Genomic DNA, 19,309 nt, shown 5'->3' with positions numbered 1-19,309 from the left:
TACACTACACTTCTAAACAAAAAAAATTTTTTTCTTTCCAGTAGCATCTTAAAGACCAACTAAGTTAGTTCTTGGTATGAGCTTTCGTGTGCATGCACACTTCGTCAGATACTACACTTCTAAGTAACTGCTACAATTTCTTTGCTATTAGTCATTGACATATTTTGACCTATTCTCTCCCAGTTTAAGCTTCAAATGCATCCAGAGCCACCTCTAAAAAAAGTACAGTTTGTGGAATCAATCATTTGAACTCAGGGTATTGATGTTGCAATTCATTTTTATATGGCATCATTTCTATTCTGTTGCTATATTTGTTATCCAACTTGAAAGGCAAGGTGCAAATCATTTAATATAAATAATAAAAAAAATCACATTGAATTTTTCTAGATTTAAAGTCTATTTCCCGTTCCCAGAGGAGTGCTTAATGGACACTGCTTTATCATCTAATTATTTCAGACAAAATATGGATATATCAAAGGGTGCTTCCAATATAAATCTGTCACAAAGAATGCATAAAAGCTCACATGTTCTCTAAATAACACTGAGTCAATGTTATGTTGGTTATTTTTCTCTGCCTTTAAGACTGAACATACTTCAGAATATATATGTACAGGATTGTGCTACCAAGCAGTTCTCTGCCTTTTCAATGAACTAGCCACAAGAGTTCATTATTGAAAACATTTGGTACAGGAGGCAAAACACTTAAAAAGAACCGTTTCCAACCCTAGTCACCAACTTCAATTAATAGATCAGCCTCTTTCCTCTAAAGCAATGTCCTAATACTATATTGTTTTTATCACTATCTATCTCAAAACAATATTCACTTTTCAGTGATCACAGAAGAGCTCTCTTATGTGAAAAGCCAGACACTACCACAAAACACCATAGACTAACTGAACAGATCATGCTACATGCTAAGCTGCTAGATCACAAGTAAGCAAAATGGATAGTAAGCCAAACGGACAGCTTTGACTTTGCTGCTACGTAAGCGTACAATGGTACCTCGGGTTAAGTACTTAATTCATTCCGTACTTAACCTGAAGACCACTTTAGCTAATGGGGCCCCCCGCTGCTGCTGCGCCGCCAGAGCACGATTTCTGTTCTCATCCTGAAGCGTATGTAACCCGAGATACCACAGTATATATAATCACTTGTCCATTTCTGAGGCACAACATACTTACAGACTGTCCTTTCTTGTGCTTCCGCCTGTACAAAACAGTCCAGTTGATCTGACGGGGGTTTCTCTTGGAAAGGAATGCAGACTCGCATTTTGCATTCAAAAACTGAAAAACCTGAAACATTGAGTTCATTTTAAGTGTTTACTTTACATGCCACACATACAGTACTATTTACCAGATGTAGGTAAATCAAAGCTCTAGAGCAGAGCTTTCTAAACTTTTCATTTCGGTGACACACTTTTTAGACAGTCATCATTTCACGACACAGATCAGGGGTTAAACTAACCCCTTTCCAGCCCCAGTAGGAGTACAGGGAGCATTCATGCGACACACCTACACACTGCAGCTGACAGAGTAAAGCGTCAGGACACAGAGTTTAGAAAGCTCTGCTTGAGAGCTCTTGTAGCACAGTGGATGATCTGTGATCTAGGCAGTCTGTCGACCAACAGACAGCAATTAAGAGGAGCAATTATCTTCTCAGCCCTACTGAGTGAATAGAAATATATTATACGATACTGCCATGTACTATTTATCCTATTCAAATGCTAAACCACCAACATTTTAACTACCATAAGGTGCAAAAACTCACACATATACTGGCCAAATGGACTCAATTCTATTTACAACATCGCCAAACACTCTCACGCAAATAGAATGAATCAGATTATTCGGACTTCAGTTGTTCTTGTTATTTATTATTATTTATTATCCGATCTCACTTCAGGAATAGAAAAAGGAGACTTACAGCATTTAGAAACCATTATAATCCTCCCGTAACACGAAAATATCAGTCTCGTAGGTTAAGACAGTTTTAGCTCAGTTTACAAGTCCTCGAGCCAACAGCAGCTCCTCTCCCTCATGAAATCTCACACTATACCATAAAGAATCTGGGACACCATTAGTTCCCACTTGGCTACTTCCAGGGTTTAGCCAAGCCCGCTGCTACTCCCAATTCCTCTGCCCCTTATTTCCTCTTTACCTTGCCGTCCGTACGCGCATAGCGGCGGCCGTGGCCTGGGTAGATCTTGTACCCGCTGAAGCTGCACAACTCGACCCTGCATTGCGAGAAAGAGAAGGCGAAACGGGGAAAAAGATTAGCGAGGCCAGCATCCCCCGCCACCCAACCCTCTCCAGGTTCTCCAAGCGAAGGATGGCACCGGATTACAGCCGGACACCGGTCCTTACTTCATAATGGCGGCTGCGGGAGCTCCCTCACAGGCAACTCCGGCGGCGAAAAGAAAGAGAGGATCATGGGAAACCGGATTCTATACTCGCGCGGGGCACCCTGGGAGTTGTGCCGGTGCATGATGGGAAGCGCTGCGCTTTCTCCGGAGGCTCGTCTATTTCCTAAAATGCTCGAAAAAATCACTCTTCGCGACGCCGCGGCCTCTTCAGAGCCTTCTATTGCCACCTGCTATTTCTGAAAATTGTTTTTTCCCTCAGTGGTTTTCACCGTCCAATCAGCGTCCAGAGCCCGCCCGGTTGCCTAGCGTTGCGAGCAAGCGGGAAGTATGGCGGCGGCACCAGCGGCGGCGGCGAAAACGGAGGCGGCTAAGCCAGCCATGGGCGTCAGGGAAGGTACGGAGCGGGTCGCGGTGCCTAAAGGCGTCCCCTGTCCCTCCCTCCCCTCTTTGTGTGTGTTTTATCCAAGTTGGGGAGACTCGGCGAGAGCTCTATTCACGGCTTGGACCGTTGCGGGGTTGCCGCGCGGTGCCTTGTGGGGGCCGTAGTTTTTTCCTCGCCGCGTATCTTTGTTAACGTCCCGAGTCTGTTCTGCCTTGGACTCTAAATCCCAGAGGGCCCTGCGGAACACAGGTCTCTCTTTCTCTATTGTGGGGAGTGGGTGCTTTTGAAACCTTGCAGGGCCGTTCAGAGGAGAGGCCAGAAGCTCTGCTGTCTCTTCGTTGGCACGAAAACCTGCAGAAGGGAAAGGACGCGCGTCCAAACCTATCTTATTTCTCCTATGCCCGATCCATAGAGCAGGCGCCTAATGGGCAGGTGCAGCCTGCCATATAAAACACACAGGACAATGGTTGGCATGCAGGGTGCTGCTGTCGTGGAAGAACCCCATGTTATCTGGCTAGCATTTTGAAGGGTGCTCTGGTATTAGATGTCAGCATTTCTCAGAGTCAGGGAACGGTTCCACTGTGAAAGAGTTTGCTGAAACTCAGATTCCCGAGTTACATTATAAGGCTTTCTCAGAAAGAAACAACAACTAGCTATAATGACACATTTTTATCACACAAGAAAGAACACAATACTACACAGTATTTTTTTCACACAAGGAAAGGGATTAACACACTATTATTTTAAGTTTTCACAAATACCCTGTAATTAGAGGAAGGAGGATTGTTTTGCTGGATAAGACCTCACATTGCACACCAGAAATTAACATATGTAGAATGTATCTTATTAGCAAGCTGATTCCTGGCACATTTTGAACATATAAGTCCTCCTAGGGAAGCGGGAGTTCACATTCAAAACAGCCCTTTAGTAGGATGTATTTTCTAGATTCCACCAAAGCAGATTGGCCTTACAGAAATGCAGCCGGATGAATGAGGCAGACAGCCCACACCCATTTAAGTGGTGGCTTTCCATAGCAGCCTTTGTATACTGATAAAACTTGATTTTTGGTGCTTATGCTCTGTTTAAAAAATTAATTGGATAAAGATTCATCTTTCTATTATCACCTTTACATTTAAATATAAATATACAGAATTGAGAGAGAATTCACAGTGGCTTCTAAGATTAGAGTATTTTGACATTATTACTAAATATATTGCTTATGGTGAACGTTCTCTTACACCTTTTTCCAAATATATATAAAAAAATGAATTTCCAAGCTTTAGCTGGTTTGTGCATCACATCAAATCATACTTTAAACTATAGCTTAATGCAAACAAGCAGTGTGCCTGTACAATGTGCTTGTTCATGAGTCAATACTCTCCCACTCTGGTTGCCACTGCCTCCACATCACCTTGGCTTCCCAATAATTGAAGGAAATGAACCTGAAACATTGGTTTGCATGTAACAGGAAGCCAGCCTCTGATGGGCTTCCTCTCTAGTGGCAGCATCAGGAATGGGGAGGAGTAAAGAAAGTGCTCACATGAAACTGCAGTTTAATTTTAAACCCTTGTTTAAAATGAAATTCAAACCTGACTGCTATGTACCTTTCCCCAGTTTTGCATTTTTTAAAACTTCCGTTTTTTTCTTTTCTCTTAGGTTCATTAATTAATTGGTCAGGCCAGGGTTTACAGAAATTGGGTTCAACTTTGGCCTGTGATGCAGATACACATACTTTGATTTTGGATAAAAACCAGCTGATTAAATTGGAGCACTTGGAGAGCTTCAAGAACCTGATGCAGGTTAGTTCCATGTGTCTGTGATACAGTTCTGTGCTGGTTAGGTTATCCTTGCTTTATACTTAAAGGAAAAAGCATAGGAAAATAATTTTGGGTGAAGTTATATATTTAAAATCCATTCTCTTCTGTTTAGCTTCAGAGCACTATGCAACTTCTTCTCCAACCATATACACTTGGTGCTACCTTTACTCTCTTAAGCAACAAAAGAGGTCTGTCCTCTGATGCCTTTAGAGGCTTTGGAGGTGGTTATTTAATGAACTTCCTGAACTTCCATGAACCTGGCTGCCAGCTAACATCTGCTTTAAAGGCCCTGTTCTGAGGACTGTCCTTCTGACACTATGGGTAACTCTCGGAGATGAGTTCCTGTGGAACATCCTCTCCAGACATTTAAACCTGATACTGCCTTTATTCTTCAAGGAAACGGGGGAGGTCCATCCTCTCATGCCTTAAATGACTTTTAATCCCTTCTCATTGCTTTTTATATTGTTTCTGTAAATTCTTCTGTGTTCTTTCATTGTTTTTAATTTGAACTTTCTTGGGCCTACATGCGAAAAGTATAGAAAAGGTTGTAATTAGACTGTGAAGTCAGAACCCATATCATTACTGTGTTACATTCTGCTGACTGAATAACTCAATCCTATAAGCAGAACTAAGCTGCTTTGAGTTTGATGGGCCTTCCTCCCAGGAAAATATTTTAGGAGTCCTACCTCAGTGAGGCCTTTCTTTGCTCTCTTATTTTGCAGTTGTCAGTAGCCAACAATCGGTTGGTGCGGATGATGGGTGTAGCAAAGCTGACTCAGCTTCGAGTATTAAACTTGCCTCACAACAGTATTGGCTGTGTAGAGGGACTGAAGGATCTGGTGCATTTGGAATGGCTGAACCTGGCAGGAAATAACTTGAAGGTAAACTTAATACCATAATTCTGAAGAACCTCTTCCTCTTATGAGTTTCCCACCACACTAAGAGGTCCTCCTGTCAGTTCTGAACTCACATTTCAGTGGAAAAAGGGATATGACCTTTTCTGCTGTCACACTCACACTTCGGATTTTTTTTCATTTTCTCCCGCAATCCCACAATCTTCTTTGGTTCTCCTTCTCATTGACCACCTGCTGCGATGTAAAAAGTTTTCATTTTAAAAAGACCTTTAAAGGCCTAACTATTACCAGGCATATATGCTGCTCTTGGAAAGGGGAGGGCTTTTATGGGGGAGGGGTTATATGAAATTTCATTGTTACCGTCTTAACTGTTTTTAATCTCTTGGCTTGCTATTTTGTTTAGTTACTGTGTTTTATCTTTAATTTTTTGTGATATCTTATGGTTCTTGTTGTGAACCACCTTGAACATTTATAGGGAAAAGCAAGGTGCAAGTGTTTTAAATAGGTGTCATATTTTAAAACCAGAATATCTTGCTTCCCTAAAAAAAAGTAAAGTGTTGCCTTTCAGTGGTTTCAAAAACTAAATGTTGTCTTTCTGCTGTTTCCAGAGCAGTCTGCATCACATCCTCATCCTACCTGTGTGTCCCTTTTACTTTATTTCTCTATACTTCTCCTGCCCCCATAGCCATCACATTTCTCCTCCTTTATTGCCCCAATCCTGCTTTTAAAAAATAGGTGTTAGTTTAAGATAGTGTTAAATTTGGGGAGGAAGTTCTATGACTGATGCAATCTCTTTCTGTGGATGTTTTGTTCAGAAACATGCATAATTTATGATGTTTCGTAATGCTACAAAATATTTTCTCTTCCTGTAGACTATAGACCAGATCAATACCTGCACATCTCTTCAACATCTTGATTTGTCGGACAACAGTATATCCCAGATAGGCGATATCTCCAAGCTATTATTGTTAAAGGTGAATGCTGTTCAGTTGCTGGTTGGATTGAATTATTTTCTTTGCTGAGAGGAGAGGACTGTTTTTCATTAAGGCTGCATCCTATAACCACTTGTCTGGGATTAAGTTCCACTGAATTCAGTGGGATTTACTTCTGGGTAAACATGAACAGGATTGTGCTGTACAGCTCTTTCAGGTGTAATGCTGAAGTTCTGAGCTATCAATCTCTTTAAAACTGAAGGAAGTTAGTCACATTTTAGACCCACTGAAATTAAGGGGAAGTCATGGCTAATTTGTCAGTTAGTTTCACTAGAATTAAAGCGTAAACTAGCTTCCACTTAAACCAAAGGCAAATGCCTTTTTGTTAAAACATTTCCTTTAATATGTTTTTTAAGGATATATTGCTAGCCGTTTTAAATTTTATGTTTGCACTATTTAACAAAGGCATGTTTAGTAATGATGATGATATTACACAGACCTGTTTGAAGGAATTCTTATATGTTATTTAAACAAATGAGTACATGTTGCATCTTTCTCCTATTCTGTCTCTTAAGACTCTGTTACTGCATGGAAATAGCATAACATCATTGCGTACAGCACCTGCTTGCTTGCCTCAAAGTCTGGGTATTCTTTCATTGGCAGAAAATGAAATCAGAGACTTGAATGAGGTAAGAATACCATTTGTCAACAAAACTGAATACTGTACATATTTTGAGAATGCTTTACTTGCAACTTTGTCTTATATTCAGCTAAGTTTCCTTCACTACATTTTTAGTTTCCTACTTGTATCCATAACAATATGGGACTCCATACAAAGTAGCTGCTGGTAGCGCAGTGTCAGCTACTAAAGCAAATAAACAATAATAATTAGTCATTATTAAACATTTACTCCAGAAAGGCAAAAGGCATTATGAGGGACAGATTCTCTTTTGGTAGTAATTCACATTAAGTTTCTTTGTTGTACAGCAGGCATAGGCAAACTAGGCTCTCCAGATGTTTTGAGACTACAGTTCCCATCATCCCTGACCACTGGTCCTGTTAGCTAGGTATGATGGGAGTTGTAGTCCCAAAACATTTGGAGGGCTGAGTTTGCCTATGCCTGTTGTACAGTGTCCCTGCCTGAATCTGTTGATAACAACAACAAAAAATCAGTGTTAAAGTACATAAAATGTATAAAGCACTGTACAAAGACTAAAAAGCTCCTGTCTGCAGGCTTAAAGCCAAAAGGAAAGGAGGAGGTGAAATGGTAGAGGCCCTATTTCCTAACATTAGATAGCTCTCATAATTGGCAGCTTGAATGCAGATGGTTCAGGTAGGAAAGGACCCAAATGGCAGCCAGTCTCCCAGGTGAATAGATCAAGTGGACCTTTCTGTTCCACTTTTCCCTCCATGTGATTGCTGGCATCCCTCTGTCTCGAGAGACAGTGGAGAGCTCCTCCAGGGGTAAAGTCAAACCATGGGAGAATCACAGCGCCTGCTGTGGCTGCAGAGACCAGTAACTCATAACTGCCTCCTACAACTAAAAGATGATTTGAGGGTAAGAAGTGCCAAACAGCAGTTGGACTCTGCTTCCTCTTATTAATTATTGCTCTCCTGCAACAGCAACCAAACGGAATGCTAACTTCCTGAATCTCCTCATTATCTGAAGCCATCAGATGTCCTTATGAAAATATTTAAACCTTTTTCTCTCTCTCCAAATATTTTTCATCCCCTCTCCCCTTAACCAATGTCAATTTCAGGTCTAGACAAGGATTGTCAGTGTCTGAACTCTAAAGTATTCTGAAATTTGGATTCCTATATATTGTGAATGTTTTGTAATTAAGCAAAATCATTTATGCTTTGGGACGTCAATATGATTATGACCATGCATAGTTCAATTCAATAGGTTAAAAAGCTTTGATAGGTATCTATTGAGAAAATCTTAGGTATGTGCTATTCTGTCTGAGGACAGGGAATTGAACTAGATTAGGGCTGTAGGTTGCATATTGGTGAGTAGTAGCATTAATTTATGTACTGTTAAGCTAATCTCTGAAAAAAAAATCCATTACAAACAATGTAAGTTTTGAGACACACACAGAACAAAAAGAAAAGAGCTGCTCTGAATGGAAAGAAGCAAGTCATTTTTTCTTCTTTCCTCCCTCAAATAGCTCATTGTGTATGAAAAATGTGGCTGAATGTGCCATGCTGTTGTTTATCCCATGAAAGCAAATTGCTGAACACAGGAAAATTTCAATTTATCAACAAAGCTATTGTTTGCTTTCAGATTTCGTTCTTGGCTTCCTTTACTGAGCTAGAGCAACTGTCAATAATGAACAATCCCTGTGTGATGGCCACACCTTCCATCCCAGGATTTGATTATAGGCCATATATTGTCAGTTGGTGTCTCAATCTTAAAGTCCTTGATGGCTATGTGATATCTCAGAAAGAAAGGTAAGAAACTGAAGGTCACTGGATTGAATCTGACTAAACGGAAGTAGCATACTATTCTGTATGTTTGTATTTTATTAAATTTAATTGCATTACTGGCTACTTTTGCATACAGTGTATAAACATCTGCTATTGCTGTTACTTTATTCCACCACCATTGCATCTAGAGTTATTCTGAGTCTATTTTGAGTTGGATTACCCATCTGCCTGCTTTGACAACTTTGTTAGACACTTTGAGAATAAAATCACTATCATCCATTATGTCTTGAATGTCAGTGGAATAGCAGATCCTAGTGATGTAGCTTTGGTATCTCCTGTTTTGATAAATTTATACAACCCCAGAATGTAGACAACATCTTTGTAGTATTCTGTGAACCACCTTGAGACCCCTGGCTATAGGGTGGTATATAAATTCAATTAATAATAATAATAAGAAGAAGAAGTAAGAAATTGTCCACCAGTGCACTGGATCTTTGCCCACCTTATTGATTAAAGAAGCCAGATGAGGTCTGGTTGGCAGCGTAAGAGTGGTAAATGACTTGCTGGAGTACGGAGTAATTACCATCCAGACTTAGAATAGCTGTTGTGGGACCTTGGTCAGGGTGGGGGACCCCCTCTGGATCCCACTGGATAATTTCCTCCAACACTCCAATATGCCATTCTTGGGCAAGGTTCTTGGGTGTGTGGTGGCTTCTTAGCTCCAGGGGTCCTTGGAGGAAATGGATTACATAGACCTCAATTTTACATAGGTTCAATCCAATTTTGGACCTGGAGTTGAAACTGAAACAGCTTGGATCACTTTGGCAGACAGCTGCTGTGCAAGGAGACAGAAAAGGGGAGTAGTTTTTCTTTGGTTCTGCTAAACCTCTCTGTGGCGATTGACACCATCATTCTGGGCTGCCAGACACTGTTTTGTGGTGGTTCCAGTCCTTTAACAAGGGTCAATTTCAGAAAGTGATGCTGTGAGACTCAGTTTTGGCACCCTGATCATTTGGGCATGGTGTTTCTTATCAATTTTGGTTAAACTCTTTCTTTATTTTTATTGCAGTGTTTTGTGCAAAAGCATTTTATAAATGTTCACCAAGAATATTTCTTTTCAAGGTGATTGTTCTTCCCTCTAGCTTGAAAGCAGAATGGCTTTACAGTCAAGGAAAGGGAAGATCGTTTCGGCCAGGCCAGCACATTCAATTAGTACAGTATCTTGCCAGTGTTTGTCCTCTTACTAGTATGTTTGGGCTCCAAACTGCAGAGGATGCTAAACTAGAAAAAATACTACATAAGCAAAGGTAAGAACATTATCTTTTGTCAACAGCTGGGAATTTTAACAAAGTAATTGTTATTTTGTGGCAGAAAGAATAAAAGGATAACCAGTTAATCTTGACAGCTTCAGACCCGGCACTATCAACCCTAACTGTTGTTGTTTTGGACTCAAAGGAACTGGTTTGCAGAAAGACTTGTGCACCAGGCTCTTGGCTGATATTTTGCTGTTGGTTTAGAGCCACTCTGGCATTGATGCTTTAACAAAACCAGTCTCAACTCCGTGTCTTTAGGTTGCACCAGAGGCAACTAATGTACCAAAGCCAAGCTGATGAGCCACCTGTATCTTCAAGTTTGCATAAAGGGCAGCCTGCTACCAGTGAGCCAAACAGCCCTGTTCACAGGCCACAAATAATGACTGAAAGTGGTAAGATTCATGGGTTTCTGTAATACTGTTTGTGATGATGAGCCCATTGTCTAATATACTGATATCCAGCAGGAGCTGGTGGAGAGAGAGGATGGCAGAACCTTATGACTTGAAATAATGAAACTAGGGAAGCAGAGATGGAGTTGAAATTGAAAGGGAAAAGGGTTCTAAAGACCGGGATTCTGGGTTAGACAGAGATAGTGTTTATGATATCACACCTTGAACCATGTGATCAGTAGATCATGCTCAGCTCCAGCAGCGTAGTCCTGCAGAGCATTGGAGTCTTCTTGCTCTCCCGTTGTCAGCCTTTCCAGAGTGTAGAGTGTGTATTGTATCAAAATACAAGATAAGTCAAACACACTATCTACATAAACTTAAGAGATCCTAGTGCATCATGAACTATTATCTGATCTTAGAGGTTAAACTGTAGAGATCCAAATAGACAGAGAGATCCATTCACTTACTTCAGCTCAATACTACAGTGGTACCTCAGGTTACAGACGCTTCTGGTTGCACATCGCGCCAAACCCGGAAGTACTGGAACGGGTTACTTCCGGGTTTCAGTGCATGCGCAGAAGCGCTAAATCACACAGAATTGCGACCCGTGTGTGTGCAGACGCGACGCTGTAGGTTGTGAACACTGCGGGTTGCTAACGTGCCTCCCGCAATGATCACATTCGCAACCCGAGGTTCCACTGTATACAGTTCTGTTCTGCAGCTATGCATTAATAAGTAACTCCTACCTCTTTCCTGCTTAATGCAGCCTTGGCTTTACACCCACCAATGCATGGGTATTCTCCATGCATTCTCCACACATTCGTTAGAGAAAGGTAGGGTGGATGAATTTTAATTTCATTGGCAACCATGCATTTTTACAGGTGAAAGCCTAAAGAACGACATTCAAAGACACCTCTTGAGGTGAGAGTTTAGCCTATTCCAGAGGCCGGCAACCTAAGGGGCCCATAAGGGTCGCTTAACCAGCACATGAGCCACCCCCAAACTAAGCTGCCCATTTGGCGAGTCCCTGCATGCTGCGCTAAACCGGTGCGGCACCGGGACTTTCTTCTGCGGCTCTGGAAATTGCATCTGCCGGTGCCGGAAATCACTTCTGGGCATGCCCAGACACCGAAAATCGCTTCTGCGCAGGCGCAGTTTCCAGTGTCATGCTGCACCAGCCCGGCCCACGGAGGTTCTCTGCAGGAGTGATCTGGCCCATGCCCATGCCTTGCCGACCCCATGCCTATTCCTTGGTGACCCTAGCCATTTCACCAAGCCTGTTGATTTATATGGCTGTTGGTCATATTAGTGTGTGGTGGCATGTTGGAAGGCTTCCAAGATGCTCTGTTGCCCATACGCACAAGAGAAGACTCCCATCAGACAGTGTTAAGCTCTTTCCCCACCTCTGCATCCCTGCAGATGCACATGGTACTGACAATCCCACCTTTCATCCAATTAATGGAATGGACAGACATGTTGCGTACTAAGGTGATGGCTAGCAGGAAGCGGGGGGTCACTCAGTAATGCTCTACAGAGGTTCCTCAGGTATACAGGGGAGACCTAAATGGTTATGTTGCTGCCTAGTTAAGTGTTTGTCTTCTTACCCTTTTCCAGAACCTGTTATCAAAAAGAATACATGGGTAGCAACAAAGTCAAATGATGATCATTCCTATGCAGTTAAAAATGTTTTCCCCTCATCACCGCAAACTGAAATAAGTATTTCTAGAGATCTCTACCTGGATGACATGCAAACTGACGAGGACAAGTTGAACAGTAGTCTTCTATCCTCAGAGTCTACTTTTATGCCTGTTGCGTCTGGCCTCTCCCCAGTGTCTCCTACTACTGCAGAATTGAGACTTCACAGAATTAATATTGAGACAGAAGGTATGGAGGATGCTGACTTTGAATTTATGAAAGAGGTTAATAAAAAAGGAACACAGGAAATGACTTCTGTGATTCTTGGGGAATGTGCCATCAAATCAGCAGAGGCTGTGGAAACTCAAAAAGAGGATCAAGAGGAAGGACTATCGTCCACTTCTAGTTTGTCAGCAGCCACCGCTACTCTTTCTGCTAGCATTAGCAGTTGTCAAGTATCCTCTGAAGACCATGTTGAGCACAGTGACCTCAAGCGATCACATACTCTGGAAGAGGGTGTTATCAAAACTGTTTTCTCTGCCAAATATCCAGAAGAATTGCCTGCTAGCGCAACTGCTACTTTAATCCAAAAGTCAGATATGCTTGAAGAAATGAACAGAGCAGCCACCAAGATTCAAGCCTGTTGGAGAGGATTTTACACAAGGAACTACCATCCCAGAGCCAAGGAAGTGCGTTATGAAATTCGACTTGGTAGAATGCAGGAACACATTATACATTTAACTGAAGAAGTAGACAAGTAAGTTAGCAGTCGTTTTCAAATTGGAAGTAATTACAATTTTGAGGCTAAATAGAAATACTGACTTATCTAACTGCTAACGATGTAACAAGCACAGTAGGAGTGTTTAGGAGGTGTAGCGTCCGCCCTCAGTTGATGGGGACTCTAATTCTCTAATGTCTCTAATTCTTTGTTTGGAGCAAGGTGGGAGAAAATTGAATAACCCATCAGCTTCAGGAGGTCTTAGAAGTAATAGAAGGTACAATCTGCTCTGAAGAATTACATTAATATAATTATATACAGAAAGAGTCATTCTCTTCAAAAATTATTAGTAAAAGATAAGGGTTTTACTGTGGTCAGAAGATTCAAAAGTTCACCCATACAGATCCAATGCAGAGTCCACCAAACTGCTGATAAAATGCATAACAAGTACTGCAGCAAATTGTTTAAATTTATTTATAAAATCATATATATTTATATGTTTACCATATGTAGATTAAGAAAGGAAAAAGATGAGGAGAAACTTCAAAGACTTGTGCAAGAGGAAGCTGTAAAATTCCTTTGGGACCAGGTAAAAATATCATTTCTAAATCATTTTCTGACTTTGTGTTAATAAAAACCATGGCTCACTAAGCAAATAAGCTGAAGAGATATATGTACCATGTTGGATAGTTTACATGATTTATAGTGCCTATCTACTCAGAAGCAAGTTTTGTTGAGTTTAGTGGGACTTATTCTCAAGGAAGTGTCAATAGGATTGTAACTTAAGGGTCACCTCACACAGGATGCAGTTCTTAATATTGCTCTTTCATATGAAACTATAAATATGGTGGCACATGACGCGCATATAAGTCTAATTGAAATGATAACATTTCCTTTTGTGTGGTATTTGCAGGTTAGATGCATCCAGGAGTGGCAACTTTCAGTGAACTCACATCTCACTACTTTCCGGCAGCAGAATACTCCTTCATCAAGCATTTTGGGTCCCTTCAAGGTCCATATAGACTCGCCTGGACGAAACCAAGTACCTTCTCCTGTCGGCAGTTCAACCTGGTTCGTTTCAGCTACTGAGGCTTGTCATCAGAAATGTTTGCCAGAATTTCCTGACTCGGGGTTCCATTCCTGTGTGACTGACCAGAACTGCCTTCATGAATCTCAGTGCTGTGGAGAAAACGTGGCAGAAGTAAATGGTGACGGCTCTCTAGAGGATTCTTTCAAAACGGTCAAGCCATGTGAAGATTCTCTTTCCGAGTGCCCTTTAGCAGCTGAGGAGATTGAACTGGACCACGAGGAATGTTGTAAAGAGAGGTTCAACAGTGAGCAAGACAGCAGTAGTCTTATCCAGCAGTATTTAAAATCGGTTGAGCAGCTAGATAATGATGACAAGACAAGTTGCAGCAATGGAACAGGCAGTTGCAGGCCGAATACAGCTGCCTCATCAGAAGACCCAGATGTGTTATGCAATGCTACATCAGGCTCCCAAGAGGTGCTTGCATCGGGACAAGGTGGAACTGGTCAGCCAGAAAGCTGCAATTTGAATGCAGAAAGGGCAGAAGGAAAACAGACAGACTGTGACTCTTCTTTCCAGGCACTTCCTGTTAGCATAACTGTGTAGCAGGTATTCCGTTAGAAAAGCCACATTAATATGTTTTTGTTATTGTTGTTTGTATGAGATTTTTATACATTTTTGGAGACTTGTGCTCCTGTGCTGTTAAAGCATCTTAGGTTGTGAATAGTTTTGCTAATAATCTAACCTCTGACTGACACTGTGTTAATCTGTAACAAGTATGTTTCACTGCAGTGGACATGATGCACTTAACTTTTTATGTGATCTGAACAGGTTTTTATGAAATATAATTTTGAAGACTCTAACTACTTTTCTTATTACCTTACTACGTGAACTAAGCAGTTCTCTTTTCCCAAAATACTAAGCATACATGTGTGTTATTATCTTCATTTTAATAAACCAATGGGAGTAATTGAAATAGTTACATTGAGTACTTATAATTTGATGGCTATACAAGGTTAAGACATTCACAGTCAATAATTTTTAAGTATTTTGACCAACAGTTTGAAAATGTATGCTTAAACTCAGGTACTAAGCCATAGCTTGGATATTTTATTCGCCAGCCTTTTTTCATTTATAAGTCATCTTTTTAAAAAAAAGAAAAGAAAGATGAAATAGTTGAATATCAGTTTAGAAACATGGCTACTTGAGGTCCATTTATCACAGAGTCCTTTATCATAGGGGTCTTTTATCTAAGAGGATTTGCCATGATGGGGAGTTTCTGTATGATACCACAGAGCTTGCTAGGAGCTTTCAAGGGCTGCAGTATTCTTCGAAAGAAAGTTGCAGTGCTAGCACTGCATTCCGAAGGTCAAAATAACAGAATTGTTCCTCTTTCACCAGTGCACATTCTGGGGAATTTTTTAAATAAAGGTGGCTGAGACATTCTTTTTTTACATGTGAAGGTAATATGACCATGGTTATTAACTGTTTATAGGATACTACTTCAGCTATTTTAGCACAAGCATGTCTTGGTGCTGCAACATCTGAAGTTTAGGGTGTAGTTTGCCACTTTATCTTAGGAGATGTCTTGGTTCAAATCATTTTCTGCACCCTAGCTGGGACCTAAGACATTGGTAGTTGGGACGTAAGAAACCAGTGGTTGGAATTGTTCACTGCTGAAGGGGAATTGGCTACATGGATCTAGGAGTTTCCTTCATTAATGGAGACTTGGAAGCTCTCCCTTTTCCGGTTGCAACTGTCGAGAGATTGACACACAAATCTTACTGGTTTCTACAGGTGTAAACTCCTTGACAGGTTTTCAAAATTATTATGAATAGTTACTGCCAGAAGTGGTAAATAGGCACTTTTATTCATAAGACTTGGAAGAATTCAGATGAGATTGTGATTTGTACCATCACTACCCAAGCAATATTGTTTAATTCCTAAACAAAGATTGTGCATAGTGGTGGGGAACCTCTGGTCTGTGAGCCTAAGGAGGCCTGGTATGGCCCCCTAATTTGGCCTATGAGGCTGTTCCCTCCCACAAAACCACACCTACCTAATCCACATCTGATGGTAGGAATGCTTGAGAACATTCCCAATTGTTGCTTGGTAAATGGACAGTCCTAATCAGGTGATGGGTGCCAACAGACAGTTCCACTTCGTCTGTTTGTAGGCGTTTGGATTCAAATCGATAACTTTGATGATGTCATCTGATATCGTCATGATGACTGGTGACTGACTGGTGCACAGCTGTGCTGACCTGTCAGAGTGGCCCATGGGTGAGGTGAGGATCCACTATGCCACTCCTGTTACAGGCTGTCTGAAAAATGATGTGTCAACTTCAAAAATGGAGGAATTATTTTGCCACGTACATATGGATAGACATTTTATAAAAGTAAATGCCTATCGCTTCAAGGTGTACCATCATGTATTTTAGAATGCAAGAATGGAGTGATACGCAATGTAAGATCTAATAGGTTTCATTTGAGCATTTGCTTAAGGGGTCTTGAACTGACATCACAGCCACATAACTGCTTTTCATTTTATAACTCCCCCCCATAGGAATTTATATTGTCTGTTTTGATTATAGGTCATTAGATTAAATTAATTCCTGTAGGCACAGGACCAATGCATCAAGAAGGGCTGCAGGCATGTAGTTAATTGGCTAAATGCCTGTTTTGTGCAAGAGAGAGAGGTCTAAAAACACTAGGCACAATTCAAATAGTTATGTATTTTAGGTCCCATTAGTTTTAATGGGAGAATTTTAAGCATGCACTTGAACTTCGCCCTTTTAAATCAGTTAGCTTAATTTTGAACATTTTTTAACTATCGTTGTGAATTATAATATCTGCATATTATAATGAATAAAGGAACAAAGCACATCTGCCTTCCAGCTGGGTTAATGAAATCTGTCTTCCATTAGAAAGCTGCAAGTGTTGAATGACTCAACACTTTAGAAGCTTGCAGTGTTACAACCTTGGCCCAGTTAAGTAAAAATTCTCACAGAACATTGCAGTATACCTAGAATTTTTAAACTATTTCCTGCTATGTCCAAAAAAATTCCATGAGATGTGCTGGAATGACCCCCATCTCTCTCAAAAGAGAATGTTAAATTAACAAAGCATGTATCTGAAAAGCAAAGGTGAAATCAAATGCCACTTGAGCAGACTTCGCCTGTAAAATACAGCTTTCTCTTCTCCTATGGCCACCTGATCTGTCCCAGAGGACCTCCAAACCTCTGGAGCAGGTTGGGGGGGGCATTTGGGGGGGGGACTGCAGGGGGGAAGAGAGAAAAAAGTAAGCCCCACCTCATAATGGGTTGAAGTCCATTCTGTTTGCACATGGACAGCACTGGTTGCTGCCCAAAGCTATTTTGATCACTTACTAAAGTCTGGCCTGTGTCATGACATTTTGACAAGTGCCTCACTGGCTGCCCAATAGTTACACTGGAGTGCTTTCATGCTACAATGGAATATTGTCTGGATGCAAACTAACGGTCTCATTGACAGTGAAATGGGTTGGCCGTGTCCAGCTTGAAACATGAGAACTCTTTCTCTGCTTGTAATCTGGTGAAATGCCTGACCAGACTTGGTTGCAACAGGCTGTTCAAAAGCATCCTGAGGAAGACAATACATTTTGTAGGTGCAAAATGTAAGGTACATTTTGTAAGAGAGCTGATGCCACAGAAAATCACATTTTCAGAGAATCCTCAGAATTTTGATAGTTTATCTATGACAGTGGAGCTTGAAAATCATATGCACAAACACTTTTCAGTTAATTGTATTAAATACATTTAGATTTAATTTTGCTTGTATGTTGATGTCGACATGTAACAATGAAAAGGCTTTTAGCATGTAAAGACATTCACAGTATATTCCAGTGTGTAAATTTTCTGAGCTTTGTCATACTGAACAATTTATACCAGTATGTTTTGCTTACATAGAGCATAAAAGCTAATTATGAGCATTTGGGGCAGGGAGACTAGTCTGCAGCAGGGTTATGTGTCATTTGGAAGTTTTGTGATCCTGTTTAGTCTACATAATGCCACAATTTTTCTGCATATATATATATATATATATATATATATATATGCGTGCGCAGAAAAATTGTGGCATTATGTAGACTAAACAGGATCACAAAACTTCTTGTTTTGTCATGGGGAAGGAAGAGTAAGTGTTAAAAGTACTCAAATTTACATAACAATCTGGTTCCTTTTCTATCACTGCATCCTTAAAAGATGTGTTACATTTATATGAACAGCTGTCAAATATGTAAAAGCCTGAGTTAAACTTTAATAAAGTCAAATGCCATCTTTGCATTAGCTGGTTCACTTAATGCTGAGGCTGGTTATGTCAGTGTGGTGTTTGTTGCAGGATGTCAGACTGAGAACTGGGAGATGAAACAGGAAGAGCAACTTCTTTCTAGTTCTGCAGCTGCTCTGCTTTCTTGTGAATTACCATAATTGTAAAGGAGGAAAAGGGAATTGTGATGCACAGCAGCAGAAAGGAAGCTAGTAGTACAACTGGTGAAGGAGAGAATCTGAGAATATGGCCTATTGGTAATCATAGGTCAGTCAGTAGTTATAAACAAAGTAGGTTATATCCACCTCTGCTGTTCCACTTGTACAACAGACATCCTCCAAAATCTATTCCATCTACTCCCCCTTTGGAGATATTGGGGGCAAGCGAGGAGAGGAAGGTTGAAGCCATGCTATGGAACTCTGCTTGTACAGTACAGCATTGGATACAAGCCTGCAATCTTGAGAGCACGTGGTCGAACACTGCTCTAAAACGAAAAAAGGTTGTATACAAGCTGCTGTTCCACTCATGCAACAGACAGATGCTAAGACAATGGAACTTTCCCCACCCTTGCAAGCTCTCTGTGCAGCCTCAAAAATCTGCTCCAGACCCACTCCAATTTGTCTTCCAACTCTACAATGTGATTCTAGGAATAACGAATTGCTCTCCTTTTGTACCTGGCTCCTCTAGCCCAACTCTGGGCTGTTGGGTTGAAATGAACGACAGACGAGTAGCAAGTGTCATACGGGAGGCATCTCCCGAGCACGTCTCGGGGAGTCCCTTTTATTGAATATTACAGCATTGCCACATATGTGCTTGTTGCTGATTGGTTAACACAAATACAATGCAAGGGTTGCATATAAGCATTAATCATCAATAGATTAATGGTTGGGAAAGGGAACACAGAATTGGACAGGTGTGAAAACCTCCTTATTAAACTTACTAGTGATTGATATAACAAAAGTAGATGTGGTCAACCATGCATTAAGAACAGGTCAATTTTAACAGCGCTTTTAAATTACAGGAAGCAGCAGTCTGGTACATGTAATTTAATTCTAACGGGGAGTGTGCTTAGCGCACTTCCCTTCGCTGCTCACAAATTGCGAGCGCTTTCCGCTCGTCACGTTGCTTCCTAGTGACCTGACGGCGTCG

At 41.0% G+C, this 19,309-nt stretch overlaps 2 protein-coding genes across 3 annotated transcripts in view; one reads left to right on the top strand and one right to left on the bottom strand.

Annotated features, from left to right (window-relative positions):
• The window catches only part of RPL24 (ribosomal protein L24), a 324,479-nt gene that overhangs the window by 3,684 nt on the left and 301,486 nt on the right, over positions 1–19,309 (bottom strand). The window contains exons 1-3 of one of the 2 annotated variants that reach the window (XM_083611773.1): positions 2,364–2,430; positions 2,158–2,233; positions 1,182–1,292 (exon numbers count right to left, since the gene is read on the bottom strand). In XM_083611773.1, the coding sequence (XP_083467899.1) occupies positions 1,182–1,292; positions 2,158–2,233; positions 2,364–2,368 (192 nt within the window). In that variant the 5' untranslated portion in view covers positions 2,369–2,430. Of the gene's footprint in view, positions 1–1,181; positions 1,293–2,157; positions 2,234–2,363; positions 2,431–19,309 lie in introns of those variants that run through there. The other variant, XM_083611772.1, reaches the window with a different exon arrangement.
• Positions 2,624–14,835, top strand: CEP97 (centrosomal protein 97). Its single transcript, XM_083611539.1, has 11 exons — positions 2,624–2,756; positions 4,401–4,543; positions 5,284–5,442; positions 6,288–6,389; positions 6,923–7,036; positions 8,632–8,798; positions 9,917–10,081; positions 10,346–10,479; positions 12,091–12,868; positions 13,343–13,418; positions 13,743–14,835. Exons 1-11 carry the CDS (start codon positions 2,690–2,692, stop codon positions 14,460–14,462), a joined length of 2,625 nt encoding a protein of 874 aa, XP_083467665.1. The 5' UTR covers positions 2,624–2,689; the 3' UTR covers positions 14,463–14,835.

This window comes from Podarcis filfolensis (assembly GCF_964270895.1).
Source record: "Podarcis filfolensis genome assembly, chromosome: 4".
Classification (NCBI taxonomy): Eukaryota; Metazoa; Chordata; class Lepidosauria; order Squamata; family Lacertidae; genus Podarcis; species Podarcis filfolensis.
Note: the sequence above shows the minus strand (reverse complement) of the source record. Positions and strands in the feature narration are given on the sequence as shown.

Coding starts and splice junctions, on each gene's coding strand:
- CEP97 (XM_083611539.1), top strand. CDS start 2,690: ATGGCGGCGGCACCAGCGGCGGCGGCGAAAACGGAGGCGGCTAAGCCA. Junction 10,082..10,345: donor AAAATACTACATAAGCAAAG/GTAAGAACATTA, acceptor CCGTGTCTTTAG/GTTGCACCAGAGGCAACTAA. Junction 10,480..12,090: donor ACAAATAATGACTGAAAGTG/GTAAGATTCATG, acceptor ACCCTTTTCCAG/AACCTGTTATCAAAAAGAAT.